Consider the following 17,004-nt stretch of genomic DNA (forward strand, 5'->3'; position numbering starts at 1 on the left):
GGCAGAAAGCGGAGAGGATCTAAAAAGCCTCTTGTTGAGGGTGAAAGTGGAGAGTGCAAAAGCTGCTTTGAAACTCAACATTAAAAAAACTAAGATCATGGCATCTGGCCCCATCACTTCCTGGCATATAGAAGGGGAAGAAATGGAAGTAGTGACAGATTTTATTTTCTTGGGCTCCAAGATCACCACAGACGGTGACTGTAGCCATGAAATTAAAAGACACTTGCTCCTTGGGAGGAAAGCTATAGCAAACCTAGACAGCCTAGTAAGAAGCAGAGATATCACCTTGCCAACAAAGGTTCATATAATCAAAGCTATGGTTTTCCCAGGAGAAACGTATGGCTGTGAGAGCTGGACTATAAGGAAGGCTGAGCGCCAAAGAATTGATGCGTTCGAGCTGTGGTGCTGGAGAAGACTCTTAAGAGTCCCCTGGACTGCAAGGAGGTCAAATCAGTCCATCCTAAAAGAAATCAACCCTGAGTGCTCATTGGAAGGACAGATACCGAAGCTGAAGCTCAAATATTTTGGCCACCTAATGCAAAGAGAAAAGTCACTGGAAAAGACCCTGATGCTGGGAAAGATTGAATGCAAAAGGAGAAGGGGATGGCAGAGGATGAGATGGCTAGATAGCATCACCGATGCAATGAATATGAATTTGAGCACACTCCGGGAGAGAGCGGAGGACAGGAATGCCTGGCGTGCTATGGTCCATGGGGTCACGAAGAGTCAGACACGACTTAACGACTTAACGACTGAACAACAATGATTTAAGACCTCTCTAGATCATAGGTCTGTCAACCGGGCACCCGTGTGTGCACTGGCACCCACCAGGACCTCTGGGTATGCCCACCAGCCCCCACTGCTACTGCTTTGCTCCTCCCACCACCACTGCTACCCCCACTGCTCTTTCTCTCCCCCTGCCACCACCAATTTCCTCCACCCCACCACCAAATTCCTCCCCTTGCTGCCCTAACAAAGAAGGAGGAAGCAGAAGGAGGAGGGTGCTGCAGCTCTGGTGGAGAGAAAGAGAGGGGGAGGAATGTGAGTCTCAGCAGGAAATCTCAGGCTGGTGCAGGAGAATGTGGTGGTGATGGCAGCAGTAGAGGGATGGAGGGAAGAAAATCCTGAGGTGGGGAAGGAGAAGAAATCTAGGTGCCAGTGGCACAGAGGGGGAGATCCAGAAGGCAAGAGCTGGGGAAGGTGCGCTCTCCCCCGCACCAGCAGTTAGTGGTGGCATCCGTGGACTTCTTCAAAATGTCAAATGTGACTGTGGCCCAGAAAGGGTGCCCATCCCTGTTCTAGATGCATTGTGAGAGATGGGATGGCAGCCCCTCCTAGGTTAATGAAAAACCCTGCTCCCCGCTACTTGCCTGAGAACCCCCTTTCTCTGAAAATGTATTCACATTTATCAGCCCCTCTGCGTATGTCAATGAAGCTGCCCTCTCACTTTTGCAGCCTATTGGTGGGGCTGCAAAAGTGAGAGGGCATTTTTACAGCATTTGTATAATTACACTATTAGTGATTATTTGAGGGGAACTGCTGGAGATGTTCAGTGAAAACAAGCCATTTCTCCACATTTTCTTGCCAAAGTTGGATGCCTTTTTCCGACAAGGCTGTATATTGTCGCCCTGCTTATTTAACTTATATGCAGAGTACATCATGAGAAACGCCGGGTTGGATGAATCACAGGTTGGAATTAAGATTGCCGGGAGAATTATCAACAACCTCAGATACGCAGACAACATCACCCTAATAGCAGAAAGAACAGGATCTAAAGGGCCTCTTGTTGAGGGTGAAAGTGGAGAATGCAAAAGTAGGGATGTACAAAAGTGACTTACCTTTCGCGGATTATGTTGATGGTGGGGGAAGAGGCGCTCCGTCCCTCCCCCTGGAATCCTGGCCGGCTGGCTGTGCTCCTCAGGGATTCTGCGGAGTCGCCGGCCGGCTCCGCTAGCAGCCGGACATCCGGCCACTGGCTAGCAGGGACGCAAACGGCAGCGGCCATAGCCACCGCCGTTTGCATCCCTGTAGTCAGCCATGATAGGCTACGTAAAGATTTACGTAGCCTATCACGTCTGACTTTAAAAAAAAAAACACACGCGTACGCAAATGGTGGCGGCTACGGCTGCCGCCATTTGCGTTCCTTATTTTGGCCTGTCTTAGTCTATGTAAATATTTACGTAGACTAAGACGGCGAAAATAAAGGGAACGCAAATAGCATAGTGGACATGGGAAATGGCGTGTTTTTTTTACACCTTTTTTACATGGGAAATGGCGGCGGCAGCAGCTGGTCAGAAGACCCGCCGCCGCCGAACCACCGCCGGAGCTGCCACCGGAGCCGCCACCACCCAGAAGATCCAACCCAGGTAAGTCTTGTCCCGGGGGGATCCGTGGGGGGGTGGCAGGCCGTTCCGCCACAGGTTTTGGGGGGCCAAATACGCTGGCATTCGGCTTCCCCGAGATCCGTGGCGGAATTCTCTGACATCCCTATGCAAAAGCTGGTCTGAAAGTCAACATTAAAAAACTAAGATCATGGCTTCTGGCCCCATCTCTTCCTGGCATATCGAAGGGGAAGAAATGGAAGCAGTGACTGATTTTATTTTCTTGGGCTCCAAGATCACCACAGACGGTGACTGTAGCCATGAAATTAAAAGACGCTTGCTCCTTGGGTGGAAAGCTATGGAAAACCTAGACAGCATAGTAAGAAGCAGAGACATCACCTTGCCAACAAAGGTTTGTATAATCAAAGCTATGGTTTTCCCAGGAGAAACGTATGGCTGTGAGAGCTGGACTATAAGGAAGGCTGAGCGCCGAAGAATTGATGCTTTTGAATTGTGGTGCTGGAGAAGACTCTTACGAGTCCCCTGGACTGCAAGGAGGTCAAATCAGTCAATCCTAAAGGAAATCAACCCTGACTGCTCATTGGAAGGACAGATACCGAAGATGAAGCTCAAATATTTTGGCCACCTAATGCAAAGAGAAAAGTCACTGGAAAAGACCCTGATGCTGGGAAAGATTGAATGCAAAAGGAGAAGGGGATGGCAGAGGATGAGATGGCTAGATAGCATCACCGATGCGATGAATATGAACTTGAGCACACTCCGGGAGAGAGCAGAGGACAGGAAGGCCTGGCGTGCTATGGTCCATGGGGTCACGAAGAGTCGGACACGACTGAACGACTGAACGACAACAAAAGCATGTGTGTCATTGTACACTGGTAATGTCATGCTTCAGGCAAATTCTCATGACTCATGGTTGCAGTAGCAAAACGTGAGGAAGGAGGAGCAACATGGTTGGAGCCAGGGTTTCCAGAGGATATGCCCCAGTGATAACTGGTTGGGGACAGCAGGGAGTGACTTGGTGTGGCTGCTTACTGCTTGCTGAATGGCTTGAAGGATTTCATAGAAGCGACTCTCCATTTCTGGTGTTACTGGGTTTTTTTCTTCTGGGTCCACGGAGAGATCAAACAGCAATGGTGGTTCATGGTATGTGACAAAACTTCCATGACAAAAACACACATGGGAATCATGGCATCCATTAGAGCCTTCGGGACTGAAATTTGGAGTGAAGAAAAATGCCTTCCAAATAGATTTACCTGTAGGAATAAAAAAATAACAGTTCAGAACTGTGAAAAATTGGAAATGGAAGCACATACTCATTAGTCATTTATATAATTGGCCTGTGGCAAACTGGTTTTGTGGGATCGGTTCCAGCTTCTTCCTCCTGATGAAGTGGACAAGGTGCTTTCATCTGTACGGCCGACCACCTGCTTACTTGATCCTTGCCCATCTTGGCTCATTATGGGCTGCAGAGAGAGACTGGGTGAGGGGATCAGGGCGATGGTGAACGCCTCCCTTGAGGAGGGAGTGATAAGACTGCTCTTAAAGAAGTCCTCCTTGGATCCTCAAGTTCTAAACAACTTTCGCCCAGTCTCAAATCTGCCATTTTTGGGCAAGGTGATTGAGCGGGTGGTGGCGATGCAGTTGAAGGCACACTTGGAAGAAACTGATTATCTAGACCCATTTCAGTCGGGCTTCAGGCTTGGGCATGGGACAGAAACGGCCTTGGTCGCCTTGGTAGATGATATGAGGAGGGCTCTGGATAGGGGTGAATGCTCCTTCCTTGTTCTCCTCAACCTCTCAGTGGCTTTTGATACCGTTGACCACAGTATCCTCCTGGACCGCCTGGAGGGGTTGGGTATTGGAGACACCATATTGCGGTGGCTCCAGTCCTTCCTCTCCGGCAGGTACCAGAGGGTAGCACTGGGAGAAGAGGTTTCGGACCTGTGGCCACTCACTTGTGGGGTGCCACAGGGTTCCATCCTCTCCCCGATGCTATTTAACATCTATGTGAAGCCACTGGGGGCTATCATCAGGAGGTTTGGGGTGCAGTGTCATCAATATGCGGATGACACGCAGCTCTACCTCTCATTCAAATCTTCACCAAGGTTGGCCGTAGAATCCCTGTCCAAATGTCTGGAGACGGTGAGTGGCTGGATGGGGAGGAATAAGCTGAAGCTGAACCCTGACAAGACTGAGGTACTTTTGGTGGGAGACAAGAGGAGGCTGGGGGTTGTTGACCTGGTGCTGAATGGGGTACGGCTACCCTTGAAAGACCAGGTCCACAGCCTGGGGGTCATTTTGGACTCCCAGCTGTCCATGGAGACTCAGGTGTCAGCTGTGAGCCGGACAGCGCTGTATCACCTCCATCTGATACGGCGGCTGTGCCCCTTCCTTCCCGACCATCTGCTCCCATCGGTAGTACATGCCCTGGTCTCCTCTCGTTTAGACTACTGTAATGCGCTCTACATGGGGTTACCCTTGAAGATGGTTCGGAAGCTGCAGCTGGTACAGAACGCGGCAGCTCGCCTGATTAAAGGCAGCTGCCAGCGAGATCACATCACTCCAGTGCTGAAGGAGTTGCACTGGTTACCAGTTGTTTTCCGGGCAAAATTCAAGGTGTTGGTTTTGACCTTTAAAACCCTATATGGTTCCGGCCCAGCCTATCTTAAGGAGTGCCTCCAGCAGCACCAGACAGGCCGCTTAACAAGATCAGCCTCAGATGGCCTTCTCTCTGTCCCATCAGCCAGGACAGCTAGACTGGTGGGGATGAGGGAGAGGGCCTTTTCTGTGGTGGCCCCCACTCTGTGGAACTCCCTCCCTAGGGAACTCCGTCATGCCCCCTCTTTAATGAGCTTCTGTCATGCATTAAAAACGTGGTTGTTCAGGCAAGGCATTTGGGGTGGGTTAGGGTATTTTAGAAAACGTTTTTATTGTAGAATTTTATTGTTTTAAACTGTTTTATTGTATGTTGTACATCGCCCAGAGTGGCTGGGTGACCAGGCAGATGGGCGATTAATAAATTTAATAATTAAAAAATAATAATTCTGAGGTATGTACAGCACAGCAACCGTAAGAAAGAATCATCAATATGTTATTCCAGCAAACAACCAGTAATTCTCAGTGTGAAACTTGAGGATTTGGTTGTCACTTGTTCTTGAAAAGACTCCAAGGATTTGGCTGTTCAGCAGATTCCTGATGCTACGCTAGCCATGCAGGCTGCCCATCCAGCTGCTTCAACCTTTTTGCACATCTGTTCCCACACAGCACTACTCAGAAGGAGTAAAAGCCTCTCCGTGGGAAGGTCTCTCCTCAGGTTTGTTTCCTCATTACGCCCCCATGCTTACACCATGGACATGGAGAGAATCTCCTTTCCACTGAACACACAGACTCTGGGGGCGGAATAGAGCTCGAACATTGGGGCTTGCGTAAGCAGGTGTGGTCATGCTTGTCCCTGCTCCCCACATGTGGAGGCATAACAAGTGAACGCCCTTCTCATGATGTTGCTGGTTCTCCTAATGCTCAGCTTAAATACAAGGCAGGCATTGCAACCTCTGGATTTTCCTATGCCTCCGATTTTAATCTGAGCCAGTGAAGAATTAATCTGAGCACAGCCAATACCCAAACCTTCTCCTGCTCAAGCACTTAACCTCCTTTCAACCACTGAGCAGTCTGCCAAAGTAATTCTCCCTTTGTTCCCAGTTCCCACCCTACTTACCTGGCAGCTGCTGCTGCTGCTGCTGGGCTGGTGTCTTGACAGTAGCAATAAGTGGCAGTACTCAGGAGGGGGATACATGGCAACTGCAAGGATCCCTGTAAAATGTAGTTTGCTGGCAGGGAGGCAGCTGTATTGAAGAAGGCGAGTGGGGGTACAGCTTCATGAAAACTTGGTTTGTGGACAACCCACCCCCACCCACCCCAATTCAAGCTGAAATGTGATTTTCCAAAGAATGTTTTGCTCAGCTCTAGCACAAGAGAGTTCTTTTGCTTGCTTGTACTATGAAACCTCATCACCCTTAATCCTATCTGTGAGATTAACGTGCCTATCACCTGCACCTTGAAATAACCCATTTTAAATTAAAAGCACAGTCACCCCAGTCTCCCAAAGCACAATTTCTGTCTTTTAAGATCTCACAGGACAAGGGTTACTTATGGAAACTATATATCTAGGAACCATGCATTAGAATATACTACTTGTACTAATCCCTCTCTCTCTCTCTCTCTCTACACACACACACACATGATTTATTATCTTTTAAGGACATATAAAAAAACCATGGCCCTTCCAAAATTTTGCATTCTACTAAATAACAGAACAGACAGAGAGAGATAGACACAGAGAGAGAGAGAGAGAGAGAACTGAAAAAAAGGAGGAAAGTAAATTGAGCATTCAGGGGTTTTCATATTAACCTGTCCATGTATTGGAGTCATCTTTGGAAGCTCTCTTCTAGGTGCCTGCACCATCTTAGGAAAGGTGACCAGATTCTTGGTTGTGGCATTTCATTTATGGGATTCTATCCCGCAAATTACTATCCTTTTGGTGCCAGGTGAAGATATGTGTGTGTGTGTGTTTGCATTTGTGCTAATGTGTATTAGTGCATTAGCGATAATGCGCATTAACGCAAGTGTACATTAGTGCTAATGTGCACTTGCACAAGTGGAACAAAATCCTCACATATTTGTCAAAAAAATCCTCTTCCATCAATCCACAAAACACAGGCAGAATAGATTTAACAAAATCTGTCCATCCTTAGCTGTAAGTCAGAGTAGAGAACACTGAAATGGGTGGATCACGGTCTGACTTGATATAAGGTAGCTTCCCCTTTTACTAAGCATTCTGATTACTCCTTTCGTTTTTAATATTTGTATTTTGATTTTATTAATGAATATTGATGTAACTTGTAGACTGTCTTGGAAGGATTTGTATCCTGAGAGGTGGGATATAAATAATTGTAATAAACAAATAAAATAATATATTAAGTAGGAGCTGGTCTTAATATTAGATTTTCAAACTGGCTGGCTTTAATGAAAAGAGTGAGATAAAAATACTCTCAGTGAATATATTTAAAGAGTTAATTCTATAAGGGACTTTCTTTCATACATCATTGCTCACAATATCAGAGTTGGGAAAGTTATTCAGTGACAAATGACAGAGCTTGAAAATTTCTAGTTGACTTACACTGCACTGACACTCAATAATCAAGGTCCTGTGGGTGAATATACGACAGGAGATGGGGGAACAAAGCCCTTTTGATGTTGCTTAGGTCTCTGAAAATGCAGAGGAACACTGAGACTGAATTGCCTGGACAGACAATAAATCACACCTTCAAAGTCCTCAGGGGCAACTATCTTTAACCACAGACATCGACATATTTACAGGTTGCATGTGTTGCCTTACTGGAACAAAAACAACTAGGATTCTCTTCTATCCTACTGTTCTGAAAGAGCATATCAGGCCATCTGGAAAGACCATTGGCCACTTATAAAGTTAAGTGCTTGATTTATTAAAGGGATTGCTAGAAATGTAGCAGGAACGGGAAAGAAAGATATATGGGAAAATTGTGTTTTCAGTGTTGCTTTAGGCCTCTGAAACTATGTAAAAATGAAGGCAGGAGGATTTATTGTTTGCAATACTGCCCATGCAGTCATAACAAATTTGGTATGAAGATCAAATAGACCATGGTCCAGATACCCAGAAACTCATGTGCAGCACTGCATCATGTGCATGCACATGTGAGATAGCTGATTGGAACTGTAAGCTTTGAAAGTATTGATCATTTATTGCAGTGGTGGGCAATTTTTTTTTCTGTTGGGGAACACATGTCAGCTGTGGGTGGGGGTGAGGCCAGTGGTAAACAGAGCCAGAACAAAGCCAGAACAAAAATGGGTGCATCACTCTTTTTCTCTTTCTGCCACTCTCTTTTCTATCTCTTTCTGTCTCTGCCCCCTTTTCTTTCTCTCCTTCTTCCTTCCCACCCAGCAGCCTGCCAGGGAAGGGACAGATCACACTTGCCAGAGGACTGAACTGGTCACATGCAGAGGGCTTCTGGAAATAGGCTGAGGGCTGCATGTGGCCCTAGGGTCTCAGATTGCCCACCCCTGACTATTGAATGTGTTAGCTGGAGCATAAATGCAGCCTTTTGACAGCAGAATTGTCTGTAGGGATGTACAGATTTGTTAAATCTGTTCCTCTGCGTTTCACAGATTGTCAGATGGTTTCCATTCATTGATGGAATCAGAATTTTTTTTAGGGAAGTATGAGAATTTTGTCCTGTTTGCAAATGTGCATTTGTGCTAATTCACATTTGCACTGATGCACATGTGTGCTAATGCACATTAGCACAAGTGTCCACTTGCGCAAATCCACCCCAAAGTTAAAAACTTGTCCACAAGTCTGCCCAAGTTGGAAAAAGCTGGTCCACTGCCAAATCTGTAGGTCAGATTCATAAAAATCCGAACTCATTCAGGATTTCTCTGACATTCCTAAGTGCCTGTTATGGTAGTACAGATTGTATAAAATCTGTTCTGTCAGTGTTCCATGGATTGTCAGGTGCCTTTCATTCTGTCGTCCGCCCATCAATGGAATTGGATTTTTTATTCTGAATTTGTGAAAATTTGCATTTGTATAAATTCGCACAAGCAAAAATGCTCAATTTCCCCCAAAATGCATATTTTCACACTTTAGCCTATGGGGGAAATGTGCATTTTTGCAGTGTGTTTTTTAAAAATGCGTATTTTTCTATGATTACATTTGTGTAAAATTCAGGAAGTTAGAAAACCAGTCCACAAATTTGTGGAATCTGCCGGACAGGGGAAAAGCCAGTCCACTGCAGAATCCATGGTTCAGATCCATGAATATCTGAACTCATATTGTTCCATTGCAGATTTCTCCAAAATCCCTATTGCCAGTATGGTGGTGAGCTTTTACAATATCAATGTGTCATGGATTGCATCTTATAGAGAAGTTTTCACAGCCCTGGTATTTAGACCCTCACCAAACTGCTCAACCGGCTGGGTAATGGAAAATCTCTCATGAAGACAGCCTTTATGGTTGTGTGAAGTCAAAATGAGGAGCAGATCTTAAGCTTCCTAAAATATTTGGGTACTGACCTTTATATTTATACACTAATTCTCATGAACTTGAAAAAAGTCTTCAGTTTTTAAAAGTGGATCATTTGAGTTACAGTTTATAATGTTTACTTCCTCTTTTCTTTCTCTTTTTTAGCATTTCTAAATCATTGTAGTTCCAAACCAAGTTTCTTGACATTACATCATATTTAAGTTTCCTTCTTTTGATCTCCAGTGTCTTTGGGCTAAATATACTATAGATATACTATAGGTCTTCAGCAAAGGAGATCATTACCTTGTCATGGTGCTGGAGCTTGAGCACCTCAATGACATCATGAGCTAAACCGTGAAGGGACACCCAAGACGGGAAGGTCATGGCACAGACGTCAGACTAAATATGATCCCTGGGGAAGGAAACGGCAACCCACCCCAGTATTCTTGCCATGAAAACTAAATGGTTCAGTACAACCAGAGATATGTCAGTATACCGTCGGAAGATGGGACTCCCAGGTTGGAAGATGGTCAAAATGCTACTGGGGAGGAACAGAGGATAAGTTCAACTAGCCCCAGATGTGATGACGCAGCTAGCTCAAAGCCGAAAGGACAGCTAGCAGCCGATGGTGCTGGTGGTGAACGACGAATCCGATGTTCTAAAGATCAACACGCCATAGGGACCTGGAATGTAAGATCTATGAGCCAGGGCAAATTGGATGTGGTTATTGGGGAGATGTCAAGATTAAATATAGATATTTTGGGTGTCAGTGAACTGAAATGGACTGGAATGGGCCACTTCACATCAGATGACCACCAGAACTACTACTGTGGACAAGAGGACCACAGAAGAAATGGAGTAGCCTTCATAATTAATAATCAAGTGGCTAAAGCAGTGCTTGGATACAATCCAAAAAATGACAGAATGATCTCAATTCGAATTCAGGGTAAGCCATTTAACATCACAGTGATCCAAATATACGCCCCAACCACAGATGCTGAAGAAGCAGAAGTAGATCAGTTCTATGAGGATCTGCAGCACCTACTGGGTAGTACGCCAAAAATAGATGTTATTTTCATTACAGGAGACTGGAATGCTAAGGTGGGTAGTCAAACGACACCTGGAATTACAGGCAAGCATGGTCTGGGAGAACAAAATGAAGCAGGACATAGGCTGATAGAATTTTGCCAAGACAACTCACTGTGCATAACGAACACTCTCTTCCAACAACCTAAGAGATTACTTTATACATGGACTTCACCAGACGGTCGACACCGAAATCAGATTGACTACATCCTTTGTAGCCAAAGGTGGCAGACATCTATGCAGTTGGTAAAAACAAGACCTGGAGCTGATTGTAGTTCAGATCACGAACTTCTTATTGCACAATTTAGAATCAGACAAAAGAGAATAGGGAAGACCCACAGTTAGATATGAGCTCACTAATATTCCTCATGAATATGCAGTGGAGGTGAAGAATAGATTTAAGGGACTAGATTTAGTAGATAGGGTCCCAGAAGAACTATGGACAGAAGTTCACAACATTGTTCAGGAGGCGGCAACAAAAAACGTCCCAAAGAAAACCAAGAAGGCAAGATGGCTGTCTGCTGAGACACTGGAAGCAGCCCAAGAAAGAAGGAAAGCAAAAGGCAACAGTGATAGGGGGATATATGCCCAATTAAATGCAAAATTCCAGAGGTTAGCCAGAAGAGATAAGGAATTATTTTTAAATAAGCAGTGCGTGGAAGCGGAAGAAGATAACAGAATAGGAAGGACAAGAGACCTCTTCCAGAAAATTAGGAACATCGGAGGTAAATTCCGGGCAAAAATGGGTATGATCAAAAACAAAGATGGGAAGGACCTGACAGAAGCAGAAGAGATAAAGAAAAGGTGGCAAGAATATACGGCAGATCTGTATAGGAAGGATAATAATATCGGAGATAGATTTGATGGTGTGGTCAGTGAGCTAGAGCAAGACATCCTGAAGAGTGAGGTTGAATGAGTCTTAAGAAGCATTGCTAATAACAAGGCAGCAGGAGACGACGGTATCCCAGCTGAACTGCTTAAAATCTTGCAAGATGATGCTGTCAAGGTGATGCATGCCATATGTCAGGAAATATGGAAAACACAAGAATGGCCAACAGATTGGAAAAAATCAACTTATATCCCCATACCAAAAAAGGGAAACACTAAAGAATGTTCAAACTATTGAACAGTGGCACTTATTTCACATGCAAGTAAGGTAATGCTCAAGATCTTGCAAGGTAGACTCCAGCAATTCATGGAACAAGAATTGCCAGATGGACAAGCTGGGTTTAGAAAAGGCAGAGGAACTAGAGACCAAATTGCCAATATCCGCTAGATAATGGAGAAAGCCAGGGAGTTTCAGAAAAACATCTATTTCTGTTTTATTGACTATTCTAAAGCTTTTGACTGTGTGGATCATCACAAATTGTGGCAAGTTCTTGGTGGTATGGGGATACCAAGTCATCTTGTCTGCCTCCTGAGGAATCTGTATAACGACCAAGTAGCAATGGTAAGAACAGACCACGGAACAATGGACTGGTTTAAGATTGGGAAAGGAGTACGGCAGGGTTGTATACTCTCACCCTACCTATTCAACGTGTATGCAGAACACATCACGCGACGTGCTGGGCTTGATGAAGCCAAGGTTGGAGTTAAAATCGCTGGAAGAAACATTAACAAACTCCGATATGCAGATGATACCACTTTGATGGCTGAAAGTGAGGAGGAGCTGAGGAACCTCATGACGAAGGTGAAAGAAGAAAGTGCAAAAGCTGGGTTGCAGTTAAACCTCAAAAAAACCAAGATGATGGCAACCAGCTTGATTGATAACTGGCAAATAGAGGGAGAAAACGTGGAGGCAGTGACAGACTTTTGTCTTTCTAGGCACAAAGATGACTGCAGACGCTGACTGCAGCCAGGAAATCAGAAGATGTTTACTTCTTGGGAGGAAAGCAATGACAAATCTTGATAAAATAGTTAAGAGCAGAGACATCACACTGACAACAAAGGTCTGCATAGTTAAAGCAATGGTATGTAGTAACCTATGGCTGTGAGAGCTGGACCATAAGGAAGGCTGAGCGAAGGAAGATAGATGCTTTTGAACTGTGGTGCTGGAGGAAAATTCTGAGAGTGCCTTGGACTGCAATAAGATCAAACCAGTCCATACTTCAGGAAATAAAGCCAGACTGCTCACTTGAGGAAATGATATTAAAGGCAAAACTGAAGTACTTTGGCCACATAATGAAAAGACAGGATACCCTGAAGAAGATGCTGATGCTAGGGAAAGTAGAAGGCAAAAGGAAGCGGGGCCGACCAAGGGCAAGATGGATGGATGATATTCTGGAGGTGACAGGCTCAACCTTGGGGGAGCTGGGGGTGGTGATGGCTGAGAGGAAGCTCTGGCGTGGACTGGTCCATGAAGTCACGAAGAGTCAGAAGCGACTAACCGAATAAACAACATACTATAGGTGGAAAGATAGGTAAATGAGAAATCCTAAGGTCACAAGATAAAGATTGCTAAGATAGCAGGTTGCTCTTACAAAATTCAGGAAGGGAAGCAAGGATATAAAATCAAAGTTTTGCTGGGTTAAGGGTGCAAATGCCTGTGGGATAAGAATGAATCTAGTAAGAGTTTTTTTAAAAAGTGAAAATAAGTCCATATTTTTCTCTAATATCCAAATTTCTTAGAGGATGCACATGCAGACTGAAACCAGCAAGACCATAGTGCATTCAGACATGTGTTGGATGTGAGCTTTTAAAAAAATTTTTAACCCACCCTCCATCATTTGGGAAGGGCTGTAGCTCGGTGGAAGAACCTATGCATTGCATGCAAAAGGTCCTGGGAGGGCTTAGAAAGACTCCCATGGGAGTGCCTCATGCTTTTGTTTTTTGTGGCCAAAGAAGAACTTGCACGGGACATAATGCAGGTTTAAATCCTATCAAATTTAATTTATCAAGCTTACATACCTTGTCATGTAAATTATCTGTCAGACATTACAGTAGAAGAAGCTCAAAAGTCAGCTGGCAGGTAAGTTGGGGATATGCGTGTGGGAACAGGTCTTAGAATGTTTTGGGGTTGTTGTTGTTGTTTTTGTAGTGCTGGCCTTTTATAATTGTGTATGTTTTTCATTTTATGAACCACTTTGATGGGGCTTTCTGCCTGGAAAGGACATATATAAATACATAAATAAAATATACTGGAATGCTTTCACAGTTTATGTTTACTGGGAGGCCCTAAAAAAAGCAGGTGGGAGGTCCCAACTGTTATGCTTCTCTGTCTACTGGGTTGTTCAAATCTCCCTTACAACCCCATTTTCTAGTTTTTTCCCCTTCCCATCCTGACTCAGTCTGCTCCTTTTCAAGGATTCAAGGTTTCAGTTAGAGAGGCATATGATATAAGAACATATGAAGAGGCATGCTGGATCAGACCAAGGGTCTATCTAGTCCAGCATTCTGTTCACACAGTAGCTAACCAGCTGCCTGTGGAACCCCCCCCCCCAAAAAAAAGACATGAATGCAATGGCACCCTTCTGCTCATGTTCCCCAGTAAGTGCCATACAGAGGCATATTGCCTCTGATGCTGAAGGTAGCATATAGCCATCATGAACAGTAGCCATTGATAGCCTTATCTTCCACAAGTGACATCAGTGTTACCCCATTACCTCAGCTACAAAGGCATGCGTTGGGTGGTGCTAGAGAGTCTTTCATCACATTAACAACTTATGCTACTTCTTAATCTGTCACTTGGTACAGTCTTTTCTAAAACTGTTATAGGGGTTATAAAGATGGCTAATAATGGAGATATACCAATGCAAATGAACACCACTTGCCTGAAATTCTGAGCTTTCCCTGCTCTTGATTTGCAGTTTCAAAATCTAGACAGTCTGGTGAAGCAGAATGAGCATGCCCTTAAGTGAAGTCAAAGAAAACAGCAGAGAATCAATCAAGCTTCATAAGGGAGTCAAGAGGGAAGGCAGGAAGCATGATAAAGATCCAGAGAAACTGGTTTGGAAAGTTGCTGAGGCTAGTGTCAAGCAAAATAACATGGGACTCAGACACTGAGTTCAGAGAAAAATAAGCCTCCATTTCTTAGCGATGTCATAATGCTTCACTACATTGTGTGATTGTGGGACACTGCTGTGATGCTTGACAACAGCAATGGAGCATTAATAGCGGCCTTTCTAATAATTATAGAAAAGTAAAATGCATTAGTTAGATGCTGCATTAGTGGAATGACTGACATAAAACACTGTCAAGACACAAAGAGCTGTCAGAGTTGTAATCTGTAAATTTGATGAACTGTTCTAAGGCTGGTCATTAAAAGGAAACTGTTCTCTGTACCTCTCCCAGCTGGTATATAATCTCATTGTGTCAGAAGATCACTGCAAGGATTGAATTAATCTTCCAGCAATTAATAATCCCTTTGTTCTGGTAAAGTCCTGTAAGAGTGAAGCTTCATTAGATACTGGAATTGCTAAATGCCATTCTTTAATGAAATCTGCAGCCATAAAGGAAGAATAAGATGATTTTAACACTCTCCTTCACAGTGAGCTCTTGCAGACTACAAAAACAGGACTCTCTTTTGAAAAAGGCACAGGATGCACTAATTCTACTAGGTGTTTCAGGGGCTGTTCCATAAGTGTCTTAAAGCAGTGTAAGCCTTTAGTCAATACCAAATTGCAGGAGGGAAAGAGAGTTAAGGTCCTGCTATAAAACATGGCAAAGCATCAAACAAATCAAAAGGCTCAGAGGTAGATTTGTAGTCAAACTCAGGGAGATGGTCAGGTTCCAAAAGGGAGCAGTCTCACAGACAGGGCTAAGGATGTGGAAATCAGCAAAATTTGAGCTCAGCAAGGTTCTCCGAGTTCTACCTCGAAGCTCAGTCTAGTTTGTGTCCATATCGGATTACAAGCTTTCCCCCCTTCTTTTCATGTGAAAATCGTGAAGTACTTGGGTGTGTATTTCAATGGGTATTTTGATATGTACTTGGGTGTATATTCAGAAGTATGTAATATTCTCCCATTTATTAAAGCATGTTTGTGCACACTTTTTAAGGAGTACACATTTTTTTCATGTGTCTTTTTCTAATGTATGCATTTTTCAAACACGTTTTTCCCCCTCTTGCACAGCATGACAAGTTCGGGAATGTATGAACTTTGACCACAGATTGCACTAGCATCAGGAGGTGTGAACAGGATAAATTTACAGGGTAAATTCTGGTCATAAACGAATTGAAACAAATTTCTCACAGATTCCTAGGTACAGCAAGGGACAGGAATTTGTATGGCTACCCCAGCAATGAGTTGCTCAGATTAAGCCCAAAGAAACAGACATATAAGGCCAGCCAGTCCTACTGGTGCCTCAAAGAAGTTATCACAGAGAGTATCAGCACCGATGGGTGTCTGATCATTTGCAACTTGCTTGCTACTTGAGGCTGGCAACAGCCTTAAGTTGGAGAAAAATACACTTATTTAAGGCCTGCTGCATGGATATCATTTTTAATGTAACTGGCATCCACGTAATTAAAAATACAATTTAATTATTCCATCTATTCCTGGAATAGATGGAAGATGACCAGCAGTCAAATAAGGCCAGAATGCATCAAAACAGAAATAACTCTTGCTCAAGGCTCAACAATTGCAGTGCTCTGAAAACACAGAGCAGAGCCAATAAACTCTCATATTTTTCATGCTTGTCAAGAGAAGCACATCTCCACAAATAATAACGTGAGCAGAAGCGTGGATCGGTTGATTAGGGAAAATTTTTCTTTGACTTGATCTCAACAGTTCGACACTATCTGTTTAAACTAGAAATGCTCTCCTCCCCTTTGACAGTTATGTAATTTCACACTTACCAAGTGAAATACTCCAAAAGTGAATCACACAAATGCCTTCACCGTGGCTCTGAAATGGCCGTTAAAGCAGCAAATTAAAAGACATAATAAGGAAGCTGAGCTGAGCTGCACTCCTGCCTGCTTTGCCTTTTCCAGCTGTTGTGACAATGAATGCTAGGAGGACTGAGCTAGGACTTTCTGTTGCTTTTGTGCACTGCCTGCTGCTTTTTTCTTAGGCTAGAGAGTAAATAAGACCAAGCTCATATGGGGTGAAGTAACATACTTTTAAAAAGTAGGAAACGTTTTTAAGAAGAAGTAGTGAACAAATATGTCCATGGGAGTGGAACATGATACTGTGGAACTCATTTTTCTCAAAACAGCCTAGGGGATAATCAGAAATTCAGAAACAAAACAAAAAGCTACATTGGCATGGATCTGCACACTATCAAACAGAAAGGGCCTCAGAGGGCATTCAAGTCTAGCATCAGATTCCCAGCCCATAAATCTCCAAATGCATTCTAAAGCATGGTGTATCAGAAGCAGAGACACAGCCCACCACAGAGTTACTAGGTCCTAGTGACTCAAGCAACTGAGCCAAGCTGCACGCTAAAGTGAAAGGCAAACACACATGCACTCCTTTGACTTCTTTGGCAGGGGAGTGGTATTACGTGGTCCTCCAGTTCACTGCATTCCATAGGAAAGATTAGTTCACTAACTGTCTATCCAGCTGAACATCTGTAATTCAT

General features: G+C 44.1%; 1 protein-coding gene across 14 annotated transcripts in view; it reads right to left on the reverse strand.

Moving 5' to 3' along the window:
• Nucleotides 1–972: 972 nt before the first annotated feature.
• Nucleotides 973–17,004, reverse strand: part of STS (steroid sulfatase) — a 175,039-nt gene continuing 159,007 nt past the window's right edge. For 11 of the 14 annotated variants that reach the window (XM_084844254.1, XM_084844249.1, XM_084844252.1 and 8 more), the window contains one exon: nucleotides 973–3,595. In XM_084844254.1, coding sequence (XP_084700380.1) covers nucleotides 3,243–3,595 — 353 coding nt within the window. In that variant the 3' untranslated portion in view covers nucleotides 973–3,242. Of the gene's footprint in view, nucleotides 3,596–13,392; nucleotides 14,865–17,004 lie in introns of those variants that run through there. The other 3 variants (XM_084844251.1, XM_084844256.1, XM_084844255.1) reach the window with 3 other exon arrangements.

The sequence above is a fragment of the Heloderma suspectum genome, chromosome 3 (assembly GCF_057233095.1).
Source record: "Heloderma suspectum isolate Gila_16-S chromosome 3, 16-S_ref, whole genome shotgun sequence".
Classification (NCBI taxonomy): domain Eukaryota; kingdom Metazoa; phylum Chordata; class Lepidosauria; order Squamata; family Helodermatidae; genus Heloderma; species Heloderma suspectum.